Source organism: Tinamus guttatus, unplaced genomic scaffold, assembly GCF_059628265.1.
Source record: "Tinamus guttatus ecotype Peru unplaced genomic scaffold, ASM5962826v1 Tinamus_guttatus_pri_ptg000368l, whole genome shotgun sequence".
In the NCBI taxonomy this organism is placed as follows: domain Eukaryota; kingdom Metazoa; phylum Chordata; class Aves; order Tinamiformes; family Tinamidae; genus Tinamus; species Tinamus guttatus.
The window spans coordinates 169,374-188,188 of record NW_028288902.1 but is presented as its reverse complement, the minus strand read 5'-3'; the positions used below and the strand labels follow the sequence as shown (position 1 = coordinate 188,188).

Here is an 18,815-nt window from a genome sequence, read left to right as displayed (position 1 = left end):
GTCAGGAGCATCTCTTGCTTTTGAGTTTGCCTGGTTTGACCTTTATTATATGTAACCCGTTCTCTGCTTAGTTCAGTGAAGTAGCATCATTTTCTTGCTGCCTCTATTCAACCCCAGCAAGATAAGACTGAGAGATGGAGAGTTATTGAATTACTTATGTAAAATAGATGTGTTGCACCAGTGCTAACTTTAAACGTAATCTTTAAGCTACTTAGTTAAACTTAAAAGGCAAGTTTCCTGCAAACATTATAAAACATTATATACATATATATATATGTTTTTCTTTTTAGCTGACTTCAAAAAATATCCAGTGCATGAGGACATTACTCAACTTAGCCCACTGCCATGGAGCTGTTCTTGGTACATCGTGGCAGCTTGTCCTGGCTACTCTTCAGGTGTGGTAAAACCTTTGATTCTACTCATGTGCACTTTGAGTTGCCTTGCATACCTACTGTAGTATCTCCTTTGAGTTCTTTGGGCCAGCTGGCTGCCCGCTATCTCAAAGAGTGTTAAGTTTCCTCTCCCTCTCTTAAAAGGTTTTTCTGAAACACAAATATCGGAAACCTAAATATTTTTGTGTAAATAAATCTAAAATAATGTGTTTATTTCTGCCACTTTATAGAAATCTATGTTGAAATTTATCCTTTTGTATTTCAGCATCTTGTGTGGATTCTGGGATTGAAGCCAGGTGTTGGGGGTGCCTTAAAACCCGGCAGAGCTGTGGAAGGGCCCAGTACAGTAAGCACGATTGTTCGTTCTGTACCCGGGTGATTATGCAGTGTTTTCTGTTGCAATCTATAAGACAAATTTCTATTTGTTTTTAAGGTTCTTACTACAGCAGTTATGACTGATCTGCCAGTTATATCCAACATACTTTCAAGGCTGTTTGAAAGCTCACAGTAAGAGACCTCATCTTATATTTGAAGTAATGTGTATGTATCAAACTTAGCAATGCTTTGATAGCTGTTATTTTTCAGGTATCTTGATGATGTGTCCTTACATCACTTAATAAATGCCCTTTGCTCCTTGTCTCTGGAAGCCATGGATATGGCCTATGGAAACAATAAGGTAGAAAGACTTTTTTGTTTTCGTTTTACTTGTCTTTTTTTGTGAGACAGATAGAAGATTTGTCTATTTGTTTAAGCCAACTGCTTCCAATAGTAAGACAGTATTATATTTGATATTCTGGACTATAAAATAAATTAAGAACCAGAAATACATTGTCTATAACGGTTCATACAGTTGCTAAATCCTCTGAACATTTTGATTGTATTTCTGGTTTGATTTTTGTTAACTAAGGAATTCTGTGTGTTTCCGTTAATCAGATTAGAGATAGATTAAAATTTGAATAAGCTGTTTTACACTCAGATGGTAGGAAAGGCACAGTATACTCTCCCAGGTGCTAATATTTTACTTTTTTTTTTAAATAATACATTTCAAAAATAAGCATGACAATTTGATATTAAACAAGCCTGATAATTCCTATTTACCTGAGAAAATGATAGAATTATTGGCAGCCTAGAAAGCAACTTTTGGCCCAGCATGGTTAAAGATACATTCAATCTTCTTCAATCGCAGTATCTTCTATTAGTTGTAATCTTATCTCAGAGGAGGGTTTCAGAACCTTGTTGCTTGATCACTTACACTAGAGATAATTGTGACAGAAAATAAGTAAAAAAGTTTGATTTAAACACTTACTTGTTTGAAATACGTGATAATTATAGCATTAGTTCAATTCTTTAAGGCAGAGAGGAAAATGTATTAAAATAAGTAGCTGGCGTTTAAAATCAGTTGAAAAAGAGAAGAGAAAATCAGAGTGAATTCCAGCAACTAAGAGCAGAATACTTACAGTACAGCAGTAGTTTTGAACTGCTCTGTACCATGTGCTCTAGGTGTCCCTGCTTGGGTAAGGGGGTTGGACTAGATTCTGTGAATCACAGAATGAGATATATTTATTATTATTGTTTTTCTTTTTATAAGTCTATTGTAAATATTTGTATATATGTTTGATAAATGGAAATTTTCATATTCCTGCAAGGCTTTTATAAATCTGAGGGAAGATAAAACAAAAGGGGACCCTTGTAGTGTTCATTTACATATAATTTCTGATTCCAGAAGTCATGGTGACTTGGTCCTGCTAGTCAAGTGTGGTATGCACTGCTTCTCATACCAGTTTTATAAAAATGAGACTTTTGAAGGGAATATTAAGACCTCTGAATCCTTGTTCAGACTAGGAGAAAACTGGGTGAAAAGATCTGAAAAGAGTATTCTGAGAAGAGTATTCCTGCTGGTATTCTGTTGCTACCCCCTTGTGGCTTCCCTTGCAGCACTGCAGGTGCTGTGGAAGCCGCCTAGTCCTGCTGCTCGCGCTGTGAATGTTGTCAGGGCAGTTCATGAAACTCAGCAGTACAGCCGTGCAGGCTAGCTGCATTCTGACTTACCAAGTCCATTAACATTACTGCAGTTCACTCAGAATCGTGTGTTCCACTCCTGTTTTACAAAGGAGCCATCGCTTTTTGCTGTCGCTAAATTACTGGAAACGGGACTAGTTAACATGCACAGGATTGAGATTCTTTGGAGACCTCTGACTGGCCATCTTCTGGAGGTAACTGCTTGCTTTCTTAGTCATGCCAGAAGTTAATTTGTTAACTATTTTGACTAAAAATTAATTTGTAATTAATTTTTGATAATAAAATTCTCATGGAAATGCATTTCCACAAGTATTAAACAGAAAAAAAAAAGTTTAATCTAAATCCTATTTAGATGTTTTATGCAGTTTGCTTGTACAATTTGAATACATCACTGCTTGAATTTAAAGGTGCTTTTAAATACTTAAATCCCAGTATTTTATAGCTCTTGCTAGCTTTCTCTTCATGGTGCTGTCTGTTGGTGTTATGTTTTATAAACACAGTGAAAAATATTAATTTACAATACTTCAGATACGATTTATAATCAGTAAAGCACAAAAAGGTTTTATATTGGCTTCACATTGTACAATTAGCTAGGGGAACTGTAATATACATTTTTTTAACTTTGCCAAATAGATTGAAGCCATTGGATTCCCTAGACGTTTTCTTTTGTGTGTGTTTTTTGTTGTTGTTAATGGTAAATGTAAATTAACAGTTTGATTGGTCTCATAGAAACAAATCTTGTATTTCAGGTGTATTTCCGTTTTTTTGAATAAGCTTTCCTATGAAAAATATGCTTCATTGAGGAAAAAGTCAAAATTTTTGAGTTTGAATCGGAAACTAAGAACAAGTGAGGGTCTGTAGTTGTTTTCAGCCTGTTCAATGATGTTTAGAAGAGTGGGAATCGAAGATGAGGTTGAATTTTTAAGTGGGTCAAGGAGAGAGGTCCCTAAAAATAATGGACACTTTCTATAAAGTATTGGATATTTTAACGAGTAGATTGTAATAAAATTATTTCAAGCAATGTAAAGGATTGGTCATCTCTAAATTAATTTGTGTGAATCAGCTCGTCTCCATGTACTCTTACCATTTCTTCAGAAGAGAAAATTTGGACATTTAGGAGTCCCAACTGCTTGAAGTAAAAGCATATCTTCCTCCACCCCCACATCCACATCCTGGGAATTCATGTTCCCTCTAGGAAGAGTAAGTTTTAGAGAAAATACCTATTTTAAAGCGTTGTCAGATTTCCTTTTAAATCTAAGTCTTCAAGGAACTTTTTCCTTTCGTTCTTTTCTTAGGGCTGAACTCTCCTCAGTGGTAGCCAGTGACAGGACAAGGGGTAATGGGTGAAAGCTGAAACACGGGAAGTTCCATCTCCCTGTGAGGAAGAACTTCTTTCCTGTGAGGGTGGCAGAGCCCTGGAACAGGCTGCCCAGGGAGGTTGTGGAGTCTCCTTCTCTGGAGACCTTCCAAACCCACCTGGATGCCACCCTGTGCCACGTGCTCCCGGTGTCCCTGCTGGAGCAGGGGGTTGGACTAGATGATCTCTAGAGGTCCCTTCCAACCTCAACCATTCTGTGATTCTGTGATTCTTTTTTAATATGGAGCAAGAGAAATGAGTAATTCAGGAGAGTAGCTGTTACTTGTCTGCATCGTTTTGTTTATTGTTTTATTTTAACATGAAGCTAGAAACTGTGTTTCAGCCTCCTTCATGTTTTGACTAGTGGCTAATGAAGAGACTATCCACTATCCTAAACCACCTGCCTATCATTATGGCCCTGCCTCAGGCCTTGAGAAGGTCTGAATTGTCACATCACCTAAGCTAGGGCTGGAAGGGCAGGTGGAAATAATCGTTTAGAGTTCAGTGGGATTGTACAACTTTTTTTAGTCTTGTTTGACAGAAATATATCAGGTTTGGCAGTACAGTTCATATTATGTTTGTATATGTGGAGTGCATTTGTTTCGCTGTTCTGCAACAGGTAAATAGCAAAACCATTAGGTTGTGTTGATGAGGATGCAGAGAACAAAAAGAAACAAAAATGCATTTGAAACTTAAGCAGATGTTCATTGCTCACTATTATTTTGTCAAGCTTTTGAAATAATGATTTGTAAGTCTTGTTTTACATTCACCATGTAGTTACTTCTTGTGTTTGAGCATATTTAAGAACACATGCTTGGACTGTGGTTAGTATCTTGCGTCTGCACTTGGTATGTTAAACTGAATGTGAAAGGTTGAAACTTGAATTTTACAGTATCATAAGGCCAAATTAATCCTAACAGTTTCAGGCATGCATTGGATTTTTTAGTACTTTTTAATATATTATAAACAAAGCTAGCAGTTAGTACATTGACATTGGAGAATGTTTCTAATTGAACTACTGTGATTTTCATTTTGCTTCCTTCTGTCTTTCACTGCTTCCTATTGCTTCCTTATTCAGAAGGTATGTCTGTCCAAAAGACAACTTTTCTTTTTGACTGTCAAACATAATGCTTATAATTTAGAGAACTGCCATATTTGCTCTATTATTGTATAATATTTTATTATAGCTGTTTGTAAAAGTCTAACTGATATATCCAGTTTTTATATATAAAATATATTCAAATCTTAATTAAATAAAATGGCCTTACACAAAATACTGTTTTCTTTTCAGGTCTGTCAGCATCCAAACTCCAGAATGAGAGAATGGGGAGCAGAAGCTTTAACTTCTCTTATTAAAGCAGGACTGACGTTCAGCCATGATCCACCTTTATCACAAAATCAGGTATAGTAAGTTTATGAAGAGCTGCTTTACTTTTCTGGAATTTACACAACATCAATATGAAACCAAAATCTTTCCTAGGGGAAGTGTTCTACAGTTCGGCGAGCAGGTGGTGTTCACACAGCAATGGTACTGTTGGATTTATAAACCCTAAAGCTGTAACGTTCGGATGTACCTCTTGAGAGTGAGCTCGTGGCCTCCAGTGAACCCTCCCTGCTTTCTTTTTGCAAGTGCCTAACAAGAATGATGTTGTTTCACATTGCGCCCATTCATTAAAAGAAGTTGTGGATCACCCTCATGAGTGCAATACAATTTCAGAATGTTCGGAAGCAAATATATGATCTAGTGGCTAGCAAAAATTACATTTTCTTACCTTGTAAATTACAGCTAATCAGCCTGTTTGTAACAAGCATCCCAATGTTCTTGCTGAGTTTCAGTGGACGTCGTTTCGAAGGTGTGTTTAGTAGGACACTTAGTCTAGCCCTGCTGCGTCGCTATGAAGTTTCATGCTGGTTTTATACCAGCTGTGAGCGCTTGCTGCGGCTGGCAGTTACCTGGTCCCTCCCTGAAGGACCTGGATGACGGGTGGGAAAAAAAAATACAAGTTTCCTGCTGAGATCCTTTATAAACAGCTTTTTTTAAGAAGATGCAGTCTGCCACTGAATTTCAGTTGTTTAGGTAACTTTAAAAACCTTGTAGGAATCTTTGGTTGGCACTGTGTGGTTTTATGTACTATATATAAAAATAATTAAAGCATATTCTAAAGCTAAAAATATTGTTTACTTTTAGAGACTGCAGCTACTTTTATTAAATCCACTGAAGGAGCTGTCAAACATCAGTCACCCTGATATCAGGATTAAGCAGTTGGAATGTGTGCTACAGATTTTGCAAAGCCAGGGTGACAGCTTGGGGCCCGGTTGGCCACTGGTGCTCGGAGTCATGGGGGCAATCCGAAGTGATCAGGGGTAAGTGATTTGAAAAAAACAATGAAGATAACAGCAGAAAGAATTCTGTTTTTACTGTTTTACGTAACCACTCTGTTAATAATCATATTTTTTTATTGTTGTTCTTAGCTTATGAACAATTTTACTCAACAGAAAACTAGTTTTGGTATTTTTTCCTGTAGCGCATGTGTCTTTTAGTGAACTGATCTTTCAGAAAACTAAGGTATTGCTATATTCTGCCTTGTCCCTTGGTCAGCGTGCAGCATACACCAAGGAGTATTGGCACTTCTTGTGCCAATTCAGTTTCTCAACCATATGGTGGACACATCTCTCGTGCCACCAAAGAATTCTGCATGATTTAGCTGTTTATTTTTCTCTCTTGTTTTTTTTTTTCTTAAAGATTTAAATCAGTATGTGTCTTCCTCTGAACTTTATTTTTATGTAATTATTTTTTTACAAGTGCCATCTTAACCATGCTTTTTTGGTACATGTTGCTTCCACATTTGTTAGTGTTCTGTGGTTGCTGTCTCATTTTCACTGTTGTTGATGGATTCTAACCAGCACTGACCTATTCTCAAGACAGACTTCAGATCCCTTCAGACCTCACATCTCTACCTTCTTGGCAAATGTCTTATGATGTTACCAAGGTCTTGTGTTGTATCTTAGTCTCATAGAACAAAGATGATAGAATGTCCTTCAACTATGTAGCGCTGTTTTTCCACATAATGTCAACTGCAGTAGGAAAAAAAATTAGGCAAACCACTTCTTTTCCCTGGAAAACAACTGAACATGTTGCCTTGCCTGAAGTTATGATCACAAGATATGGGCACTCTTGCCATGTTTTAAATTTATCGATCATTAGACTTCCTTTCCAAGTGTTTTCCTTCTGATCAGTGGGCATCCTGCTTTCCAGAGTAGAGATTCATTTGTATTTCTCTTGCCAGGCTGCCAGAAGATGGTGTTTGAAGCACCAGTGAAACTTCAGTCACTTATTGATTGCACCATAGTAGCCTGCCAAGCAAAGAGAATTCTTTCTTTGAAGAATTTCTTTTCAGTGGGATATCCCTGTCTCTCTCAGAATTGATGAATAAAGCTGTAAATGATTTCTAAAGCTAAAGTTAGGTTTCTTGCATCTGTATTTCCTCTTTTTGTGTCCATTCATAGCATTAAGAGCAACCTAACATTCTGAAGAGCTGTCTTGCAGTTGCCGTTCGTGTGAGGAACTTTGCAGCCTTCCTCCAAACGCACAAGTGTATCGCAAGGAACCTAATTGGGAAATGAGCTGGGTTTTGAGGTTGTTCTAGTGGCCTTGCTTTTGAAGATGAAAAGAGAACTTTCAGATGCGTTTCACATAATAAATGCGTGCAATGGAAAGGAGGGAAGGTAGTGTCTGAGCATTTCCTCCTTGAATATGGCAAAGAGAAATCCTTTGCCTTTCAGCAGTAGGATGGGGGTCCATCTGTAGTCCATGTTTTAACAGAGAGCAATTAGCTGCACTGTTATTGTCCACCTGAGGCTTCTTGTGCATTCCCCTCACTTCCGTCTTGTGTTGCCTGTTGCAATAGAGTAGAAATGGAGACACAGTACAGGCCCAGTGGTGATTTTTTTTATGTTGAATTACTCAGAAAAAGTGGTTCTTTTATTTAACGTTCTTAAGTATATAACTCTCACACCTGTATTCTATCTTTTTTTCCTGGAATATATATTCTGAAGGACACAAGGTTTCTATATTACAAGCCTTTGGATTTTTTTTTTTGTAGGTTGAATATTAGACTTTTTTTTTAATTCTGTAATGAATTTTAACGTAGCTGCAACATTTTGCTGTCCTTATTTTGTGTTATTTGCACTTCACCACACATTTTTGATTTCTGCATTTCCTCTTTTACTAAGCAAGTTTTTGGTTATAGATGATCATCCTGCTTGTGAGAGCTTCTGTCATAAATCTTTTCCCCACTGTAGTGTTATTCTGTGTTTGAATCCAATTCTGAAACTGAAATATTTTTGAAGCTATATTTAGAGGCAGAGATTTTCAAAAGACTTTGTCTAACGTAGTACTGTACTGAAGCAAGTACGACCGTATATACAAGCAGCCATTAGGCTGGCACACATTTTTTGCTAGAAAGTAAAGACATTTATTTTACCTTTCCATCTGGTTGGCATACTCTGAACAATTTTGTAACACCTGAAACTGTTCAGAGCGGCTTATTCTTTGGAAGTTTATAATGCTTAAGCTTTCTTTTGCCTAATGTGGTTTTTTTAGAATGTCTTAGCTTACACCTTCAAATTAACAAGTCCTAGAGGTTCAGAACAGAGAAGCAGACTTTGCATAAAAAAAACTACATGAAGACTGTTGGAGGGTCTTCAGTAGTTAATATGACTAAAATACTTTATCAGAATTTGAAGCTTCATGTTCAGCTTTATATTGTATCTCAAAAAAAAACTAATTTAAAAGTATTTCAAATTCATCATGAAAACTTTAAAAGGATTTTTTCTTTTTAAATAATTCTATATTCTGAGGTATTGTATTCAAAAAGTCTCTGTGCTCTTGAAGAAATTTGAAATGAGTGTGTGTGTGTGTTGTCTTTTTTCTTTCGTTTTCTTAAGAGAGTCCTTAATACGGACTGCATTCCAGTGTCTTCAGTTGGTTGTGACAGACTTTCTTCCAACAATGCCATGTACTTGTCTGCAGATAGTTGTTGAAGTTGCAGGAAGCTTTGGACTTCACAATCAAGAGCTAAATATTAGCTTAACTTCAATTGGTTTGTTGGTGAGTTTTATATTAACCTACAGTGATGCTGCTTCTGGCTTTTGTTTTCTAATTTTTTTTAAATGAAAATTAATCTGTAGTCTGTTCTACAAATGAAAGCCAAAACCCGTTTTCTGAATTATTACAGAACTCCCTTTGCACTCATTTTGAATCATACATAACCTGAGTGAGCAGTTTAATGCTGTGTAACACCATGGTTATGTAAAACAAATAGCACTGTGTTGCAAACATGCCCACCAATAAATTATTTCTAATGTTTTTTCCCTTTCTAGTAGTTCATGTATAATGATGTACTAAGTTACAACTAAGAAATATGCTTTCTGCATCTTGCAGTATTTACATGCCGATCTTCTTCAATGAGTGTGTTTGATGTACTTGGCAAAATACTCCGAAACATAAAAAACATAAATTATGTATTTCATTATCATTAAGAACATTTCTGTGAGAATATCTTTGTTTTCTAACAATATGTTTTCTTTATTTTGTAGTGGAATATTTCAGATTATTTTTTCCAAAGAGGTGAAATAATTGAAAAGGAGCTAAACAAAGAAGAAGCAGTTTTGCAGAAGCAGGCAGAGGAAAAGGGAGTGATGCTGAATAGACCGTTTCATCCCGCGCCGCCGTTTGATTGTCTCTGGTTGTGTCTCTATGCCAAACTCGGGGAGCTCTGCGTGGATCCCCGCCCCGCAGTCAGGAAAAGTGCTGGGCAGACCTTGTTTTCCACCATTGCTGCGCACGGAACTTTGCTGCAGCATTCGACGTGGCACACGGTGATATGGAAGGTACAACTGGCGGGTTGCAGTGTTGTGGTCGTGTTTTAAAACAGCATGCCCTTTTAAGTGTTTTTAGAGACAATGCACAGTAGCAGAAGTTGCCTCTCTGTCTCCTGTATTTTTAACAGCACTTTCTTTGGCTCCTGAAGAGGCTCCTAAAGCCTCTTGTGAAACATTGTTCTTGTACCTTGGTTATTTCTTTCTTGTACCAATGCAGTATAAAAGGGATGCTCCTTTCCTGCACAGATAAATTACTCCTTCCTTTGTGTGAAAATCTGGTGACACTTGAGGGTCGTGTGTGTGGGTTTATTTGATTTATCAAATGCCCTTTTCTGGATCATGGTCATGTTAGTGATGGCTATGGATAAATTGGGCTGTAGCTGAATCAGCTGTTGCCCATTGTGTCTGAGCCCTATTTCAGTTCAATGGATGTTGGCCTTTCATCAGTACTAACACTATTCTCCGTGCTTCTGACCATACTGTTTCTCATCAGCCTTCTTAGGTGAACACTCGTGTAACCCTTACCTGATCATCTGGCTGATTGTTCCTCTTTGCTGTTGACGAGGCTGTTTAGAATAAGGGAACTCTCCAGGTTTCATAATGATATAAAGGATAATAGAAAATAAATTTCTTATTTTCTTTTTATTTTAGCAGGAACACAAATGTATTATTTCAAGACTTGCTTTTTTCCCCCTTTTTTGACTTTTGCAGGTTTTATTTCACCTGTTGGATAGGGTTCGAGAATCTTCTACCACAGCTGACAAAGAGAAGATTGAATCAGGAGGAGGCAACATCCTCATCCATCATTCAAGGGATACAGCTGAGAAACAGTGGGCTGAGACATGGGTATTAACCCTGGCTGGAGTCGCAAGAATATTTAACACCAGGAGATACTTATTGCAGCCTTTAGGTAAAGTTGTTGAAAGATACAATAGTGTACTTTTAGATCCATATACTTTTTTCAACTAGAGTACTGGGAGTGCTTTCTGTTGTGTCTTGCCTCAAATAAGATGAAAATCATGCTGCTCTTAATCCGTGTTCCTTAGAGCCCAAAATTTGAAGTATCAAATTCATCTTCTATATCACTTTAGCTGAGATTAAATCTCACTGTTCACAGTTTTATGTACCAAGTAATTTTTGTTTATCATAGCCTGGTAACATAATAATCAAAAGATCAGAAAAATTTCCAGAACCTATTTTTCCTCTTTTAAGGTTACAGCATATGTGCCTAGAACTGCAGTAAAGTCAGTGGAGTTTAAAAAAAAAAAAAAAAAAAGTCAAAACTATCAGTCAACCATTTAAAACGGAAGAAAGGGAATTTCTTAAAGAAAAAATGAGACTCATTCCATACAAGTTGTTACGGTTATGCTCTTTCAAGTGTGGTGGTTTGTTTGATTGTTTCTCCCCTCCTCATGCCCCCATTTAACCACTGTTTCAATCTTAGACAAAGCTGTTAGTTTCAGTTACGATGCTGTTGTCCCTTCCCCAGCTAAAGGCTACTGAAGTGAGCTTACTTCTTCCTTAATTTTTTTCTCCACTTTTGTACTCTTTATTTTCTCTTGATACTGTTACTTCTTTCTCTTCACTTTTTCTTTCAAGTTCCTATATTTTCTTTCTGATAAAAATTAAGCATCAGGTTATTTACCAAGATATTGTTATCACTTATTGCTAAGTACAATTTGAACAATGTAAATGTATAATGCAGTATCACCTCGAGTGAGTTTTGCTTAGAACAAATGTTTCTCTTCAGTATAGATATCAGAGATGTTATGATAAATTTTCAAAACAATTCGGTGTTTTCACCGTGTCATAGTATGTGGCTAATATATGCATAACTAAAAATGAGTTTTTTTTTTTCTTTTAATATCATGGTCTTTGGCTATTACTGATTATAGATACCAGTATAACAGTTGTGAAGATCATCAGTTATCTGAAGAAAAGCAATGGATTTGAGACTATGTTAAACTAGAGATAAAACTGAATGAATAATGAAACATTGCAGGGAAGCAGTAATTATTGAAAACTGGTAATTAGTGGCATAGAAAATTTAGGGCTAAATTTAATGAAAATCTTAAATCAACTGAAAAGGATAAAAATTTTATATACTCCCAAATGAAATCTTACTCGAGTATAATTTGCATAACATTTTAAAATTAATTCCTTGTAAATTGCATGACTATGGGCCTGTCTCTGTATATCTCGTATGTGCTTAAATCTTTCTGAAATCAACAGACACTTGCTATGCATAAGAAAAATCTGTTCAAGACTCCAGAATAAAGAAAACTTAATTCTTGTAGTGGTATGTGATGCATAGATAAAAGATTTTGGTATAAGGAGTGATCTTAATCCTCGTATTTGTGTGTTTGCCTATTGCATTAACTCTCTTTGGTTACAGTTGAAGTATTATACTCTGAAAGCCAGTGAAGCAGTCACCTGACCTCAGGTCAAAGGAAAAAAAAAAAAGCCAGCCCCAAGTTGATTTATTATTATTATTTTTTTTTTATTAATAGGAGACTTTTCCCAAGCCTGGGATGTTCTTCTTGATCATATCCAATCAGCAGCACTCAGCAAAAATAACGAAGTTTCCTTGGCTGCTCTGAAAAGCTTCCAGGAAATCTTGCAGATTGTTTCTCCTGTCCGAGACTCCGAGAAGCCCGACACGCCACCCGCTATCAACGTTTCTGTGCCTGTGGTTGTGGGGACAACAACTGCCACTAGTCTTGGCAGATCCTTCATGAGAACTGACTCCATAGGCGAAAGAATTGGAAAATATAATGGATCTGAACCCCCTATAATAACAGATGAAATTGAAGATTTGAATCTTTGGTGGGCAGCCTGGAACAGCTGGTACAGGATTGGCTCAGAAAGTACAAAGCCTCCAATTACTTGTGATAAATTGACTTTCATTCCCAGTCAGCCTTTTCTTACAGCTTTAATTCAGATATTCCCAGCTCTTTACCAACACATCAAAACTGGTTTCAGCATGGATGATCTCCAAAAGCTGGGTGTCATTTTACACGGCGCCGTTTCAGTTCCCATCAGCTCTGATGCTTCTCCTTTCATCCTTCCATCCTACACCGAAGCAGTTTTGACAAGTTTACAGGAAGCAGCGCTTACAGCCTTAGATGTTTTACAAAAGGTAATAATGTGATTTCAAACCCATAGTGAAGGGTAAACCATGTCGTGTCTCAGTTCTTCTGCTTGGAACTGCAGTGTAGTGACTTAAACATTAATTGTTTAATTACTTTCAATGGCACCGAGTATTCTAAAGCAGTTGGAACTCCATTCCTGGTGCAGCCGTCCCCAGCTGCTCTACCTAAAAGTGAATGGTGCAATCTCTATCAAAGGCACTTTTGCTTGATTGAAGAAATGCCTCAAATGTTTCTATTGCTTAAATACAATGCTTAAGTGCAAGTTTATGAGAATCTGAAAGGTCATGCTGTAAACAAAATGTAGAAGAATGGAGATCTTGATTTGAAGATCTTGATGTTAATGAAAAACAAACAAACAAAAGATCTTGGGTAAACCACATTCTTACCTCTTAATCACTAGTAGCTGAAGGATAGTGCAGCATCTTGCCATAATACAGAAATTAGGGTGACTAGAATTTTTCTGGAATTATGAAGCATCTCTTTGCAGTAGTGATTCCTTCAGAATATGTTTTCGTGCAAAAGAAATAACATTGTTATATCACATATTTAGTTCAAGCGTTGTTTCAAAGAAAGTATTTGGGAAATGCTGGAATTAAAACTACCCATGTAACCTGACTTCATCCTCTTAGGGCTTTTGTGTGTTCTACTTAACTGTGCAGCCATCACTATGCTGTCTCTTTTTTCCTTCCCCTTCTTCAGACAGGACGCTGCCTCATTCAGCTCCCAGCACACACGGTGGCTACTTAATAAGCAGCAATTGAGGATCTTGTTTTCTCTGTGCTTAGCGTGGGGTGGCCTGTCTCCAGCAAGGCAGAATCATCATCCTGCTGTCATTCCTGTAGTATGCATGTTTAGCAAATATTCATAAGTGCCTTTTGAGAACAGAGCTAGAAGTTGTGTAGAATAGAAGCTGATACCAAATCTCTGTTTTAGAAGTGGGGTTAGAAAAATAATACAGAGTTTTAAGACCAATCATATTTGCTAAATTTTAGTCCTAACCTAGTAGTCTTGAAGCCCTTTCCTGCAGGCCAGTGTTATCTAGGTCCTGCTCTCCCCTCCTTCCCTTCTTCGCTTCTCTCCTGGTTTCCTCACTTAATCCCTCCTCAGTTTTCTGTGTTTCTTTTCTAGTTATCTTGTCCAGATGTTTTCAGCTCCCAAAGCCTTATCAAGATTTTAAACTATTTTAGTTGAAGTTTCCTTAAAATAAAACCAACAAACAAACAAACAAAACTTGAAAAACAGACGCATCCATCCGCAGTCTAAATGGGTAACATGGTATTCTGAAAATATGGGCTTAAAATTGGATGTCTCGGGTACTCTAAGCTTATTTAATATTTCCTGCTGCACTGTAGCTATATTACTTACAGAGCAGCACTAATGTTATTTAAAAAATAAAATGTATTTTGGTCTTGGTCAATCCTGTGAAGGACCTCTAGGTCATGTAACACATTGGAATTAACACAGCAAGGCAGCCAGCCCGGGCTCGTGGGGAGCAAGGCCATCTGTAAATTAGTTTTGCTGGACACAACAGTCTCTTTTTCCTCTGTTGAAATGAATGAGCAATCTGAAGCGTACACAGAGAAGCTACTCTGATAGTTAAAGCTTATGTTAATATTTGCCCTGTTCTTTTAAGCAAAATGTTCATTACATGTTTGCATATGGATTCAGATGAAGTTTCCTTCTTTGCTGTAATAGGAAGGGCTGGGCCGACTCTGGTTTTCTAAGAAATTCTGGAACAGCTTTGCAATTAGAGCATGAAATTTTTCTCGTCGTCTTTTTTTTTTCTTTTTAAGAGGAAGCTTGACTGTTTTAATAAAGAGATTTTATGATGTGGCTGTCTGCACTTGCAAAGGGCCTTATCAATATCAAACCAGAAGAGAACTTTTGCTCTCTTCCTGGACTTCTGTGTTGAGCCCCTTTTAGACCTTTTATCTTGTTCTTTGTTTTCTTCATATTCTTCCTTAGAACTTAGATTCTTTGAAGGTTTTTATTGCTGTAACCTCTCATTTTCGAGCATGTAATTGAGGTGCAGACAACTTGAATTCTGCCACTCTCGGCAAGATGGGCATGAGCCTGCTGTTTAGACACACCAGCAGTGACAGTAAAGGCTTAGTCACTAAGATCTGTAAAAATAACAGTTGTTCATGGTAATTGTTGCAATAATAGTTGTAAAATAGATCTGGACTATTGAAAAAATAATCATGGAATGCTTTCTAGAACACATTTCTAAAACTACAGTCCCAGACCCAGGGGACTGGAAAAAAACAACAAACAACAATCTGCAGAATATATTGTTTATGTTGCAGCATATTAATTCTTGGTTTATAGATATCTCTTTATTTAAAGATATAAACTAATGAACTTAATACAATAGTTACTAGTCTGTTTTATAAGCAGCTCTTGATACTTTCAGCATCCTTAGTCACACGCTATGCCAGGCTGCTCCTGAGCTCTTCATGTGCTTAGGTAAATAATTACCCTGTGTAAGTAGTGCCACTTATCTTCAATAATAAAGTGGAAAAGTACCATTAATGGCAAATATATTTTGATATTTTGCCATTAGAAATATTAAGATAGTCATCTGTAGGTGCTGTCAAGGTATTCTTAAAAGATCTGCTTAAGTCAGTTACTTTTGTGTGAGAGCAAAGAAGAGATTTGTGGATGTTCTTTTTCTAATCCATGCATCCATGGAATTGTTTGTTTTTTCTTTTTCTTTATTTTTTTCTTCCCTATATGTAATCTTGCATTAAAAGAAAAGTGTTTGGCTCAAGCCCTGGAAAAGCATCCTGTCCTTTCAGGAAAAAGGAGTGTTCCGCCACGTTCATGATGTTGGCTAAGGTTCCTGAGCATTAGGCCCACACCAGGCCAAAAACCACACGTTTCGTACAGAAAGCTGAGGAAAAGGGGAAAGGCTTTTAAGGCTTTGGAGAACACCCTGCCATAGGTTGTAGCTTGCAGCTTGGTCTTCCCTGCCCCTGCTGCTTGCTCCCTCTCGGGGCTGGGATCTTGGGCTGTTTGCTGCCCTCTGCCCTCATAGCTCATATAACATAGCCCAGCGCGCGACCTGCGCCCAGGCGTTTCTGCATCTTCGCTGTGTTTGGCTGCAACAGGTCATGGACAACCTTGCATTAAAAGATTCCGACCTCTCTCTCGAGAAAAAAGACTGCACAATCAAGGCTTTTATTTATGGAGCAATAGGGGTTTTTTGTTGTTGTTTTTTGTAGCTGTGAGAGGAAGGACTTTGGGAGGAAGAGCAAAGCATTTAGTCTGAAAGAAAATAACTGGAATAACTTCATAGGATCAGACTTTGCATCAGACTTCGAAAATAAATGCTCTTGCTTTGCCTAGGGATTTGAATTGCAGCAGGAAATCATTAGTTTATGACAACATGATATTCTGTTGACATCTTTGAAGTATACCCCTCCTAAAATGTTTTCCATCTTAAAGCAAGATTGAGTTTCAGCTAAGCTAAAGCCATATCATTTTTACTTGATTTATGTTTCTTCCTGTAAGATAATTTGGACCACTTATGAAAAAACCTCTATGAATTAACTTCTGAGATGTAAATATTCCTCACATCCTGCTGTGATGGTACAGCAGAGTTTGTGTGGAAAACATTTATATTCTATTAGTCCAAATGAGATGCCTGTATTTCCTATACTATATATAGCTAGGCATCTTGCAACATATTTGGTTTAATGAAATGACAAAATATTTTTTCTTCAACCTGTTAAAATTATGCACCTTGTTTTATAGAGCCTGGTCTTGCATAGTCCAGTTTCTGCAGGGTAACACTGTATTCATCTTACATTTATACAGTCAGTTTATTTTAAAATTGTTTGTGTTCTTGCAGCTTTAGAATTAGGCTGGCACAGCAAAATCAAAATGGTGTGAGCTAAAACCAGTAGATTTCATAGTTAGCAAAAACAGGTAAGAGACTGATAACCTGTATTTTTTATAATATATTCCCTTTTGTGTTGCTGGGAATTACTCTTTAGAGGTATTGAGGCAAATTCTTCAAAGGTGAAGCTCAAGATATGTATTAACCCTTCTTTCTGTGTTTTTTTTTTTTTTTTTGGTATAGGCTATATGCATGGGCTCAGAGAATATGCAGATAATGTACCCTGCAATCTTTGATCAGCTTTTGGCATTTGTAGAGTTTTCCTGTAAGCCCCCACAGTATGGACAGTTGGAAACCAAACATATTGCCAATGCAAAGTATAATCAGGTAATTTCTAATAAATCTCATTTCTTTTATTTGGCTTCTGCACACAATTCGGCATTGGATAGAGATTGCTTAGGAAACTACATTTATTCCACGTATAAAAGCTTGCTGTGTGTGTTGTGTAATGAGTGTGTGTTTGTTGTTGTTGTTGTTGTTGTTTTCTTACCCTCTTCTGTGCCCTTTGAATTCTACCTTCCTTCACTTTTTGTATTCCTCCCTGTAGGAAAAGTCTTGCATGGACACTATACACACATTCACTCTGCCTGAATTTAGCCAATGAATTCATCTAAAAAAACCCTTGTACTCTATTTGGTAACAATTTAATAGAAAGGCATGATAATTTTGAATGGAGGTAATTCCTTCAAGCTGCCAATTTTTGTATTGCACGCGCTGTAGAGAAGCGGAACGTGTTCAATAGTTCTTTAAATCTGTCTATTCTGCCCTTCACTAAGCATGACAATCTCAATCAGTGTAATCTAAGAGGTAAATGTTATGTATGTATTAATTCTTCTTATTCTGTTTGTCCTGCAACACAATGGAATCACACTAGATACAACTATTTGCACCGGTGAGTTAATTTCCTTAAAGATTGTCCTAAAGTAGTTGTCTTGCATAGATTGCAACATTTCTCCTACTTGAATGTACTTTACTTTATTGTGGAGTACATTGGCAAAGTTGGACTGCATTTTTTTAAATTTTGTTGCTTGGACTATATTTTTAGCAAACCTTGCATGCATTAAACAGAGAGCTTGATTCAAAATACACCTTTACTGTTCCTTAACTAGTACATCTTAATATGCGGGGCACTAATTTTTCTTTTTTTTTTTCCCCTAGGCTGAATGGGTAGCATTGAATTATGTACCGTTTGCAGAGAGATCATTGGAAGTTGTTGTAGACTTGTATCAAAAGACTGCTTGCCATAAAGCTGTGGTGAATGAGAAGGTTCTTCAGAACGTTATTAAGGTAAAGCAGTTGGGGTTTTTTTGTTGTTTTTTGGGGGGTTTTTTAATGCTTTTTCATGAAGATGGGGAGGGGATTTTTTTTCTGATGATGTTGTTGATTAAGCTGTACATTTTGTACTTTAGCTAGATAATACAATAATGTCAGCACCAGTATTCCAAAGTTAAGATAAAAATTAAAAGATATATCAGGCCCCAAAATAATGATTTTCGATTTTGAGTCTTATGCACCTGTATCTGAAAAGCGGGCCTTTAGTTTGACCCTATGAAGAGGACAGTGGAGACCAGACTCTGACCTGTTGACAGCAGCTCCCTGCTGTGGCAGCGTCTGTGAGCGGGTGTCCTGTCCGTCACTTCTGGTGTGTGCTTAGTGCTCCCCCGTGCGATTGCTGTCGCTGCGGAATGTTGTGGGAGCAAAAGTCGGCTTTTAGGAGGGAATCGCCAGACTTCTCTGGCTGCATTTCCATTTTAGGAAATGATTTCAGTGAATAATGAAAGTAGTTTAAAAGCAAACAAAAAAACAGTGCAAATAGTATGTGTGCTACGTGTTTTATCATTAATGAGTTTCTTCTACAGATATTAAAGCAGTGTAACAGGTTTTTAAGATTTTGGGTGTGTGTGGGTTTTTTTTGTTTGTTTTTTTTGTTTTTTGTTTTTTATTCTTCTCTGATGTATGTTTAAGTTATAGTGCAGACTTAATATTCAGGATTCCACCTTTTTTTTTAAACTTGTATGTGTCATCTTGTTTTACATTCAGTAATGACCAAATATCTTACAGTGATGTCTGCAATTCAGCTTTTTGCATTTTACAAAATGTTCAATTTCTCT

The 18,815-nt window shown here is 37.0% G+C and overlaps 1 protein-coding gene across 2 annotated transcripts in view; it reads left to right on the top strand.

Annotated features, from left to right (window-relative positions):
- The window catches only part of MON2 (MON2 regulator of endosome-to-Golgi trafficking), a 63,663-nt gene that overhangs the window by 31,810 nt on the left and 13,038 nt on the right, over window positions 1-18,815 (top strand). The window contains exons 16-29 of one of the 2 annotated variants that reach the window (XM_088530373.1): window positions 291-395; window positions 658-738; window positions 826-899; window positions 978-1,068; window positions 2,504-2,605; window positions 5,060-5,170; window positions 5,957-6,132; window positions 8,716-8,878; window positions 9,367-9,660; window positions 10,363-10,561; window positions 12,162-12,790; window positions 16,888-17,031; window positions 17,579-17,596; window positions 17,863-17,991. In XM_088530373.1, coding sequence (XP_088386499.1) covers window positions 291-395; window positions 658-738; window positions 826-899; window positions 978-1,068; window positions 2,504-2,605; window positions 5,060-5,170; window positions 5,957-6,132; window positions 8,716-8,878; window positions 9,367-9,660; window positions 10,363-10,561; window positions 12,162-12,790; window positions 16,888-17,031; window positions 17,579-17,596; window positions 17,863-17,991 — 2,316 coding nt within the window. The remainder of the gene's footprint in view (window positions 1-290; window positions 396-657; window positions 739-825; window positions 900-977; window positions 1,069-2,503; window positions 2,606-5,059; window positions 5,171-5,956; window positions 6,133-8,715; window positions 8,879-9,366; window positions 9,661-10,362; window positions 10,562-12,161; window positions 12,791-16,887; window positions 17,032-17,578; window positions 17,597-17,862; window positions 17,992-18,815) is intronic. The other variant, XM_088530374.1, reaches the window with a different exon arrangement.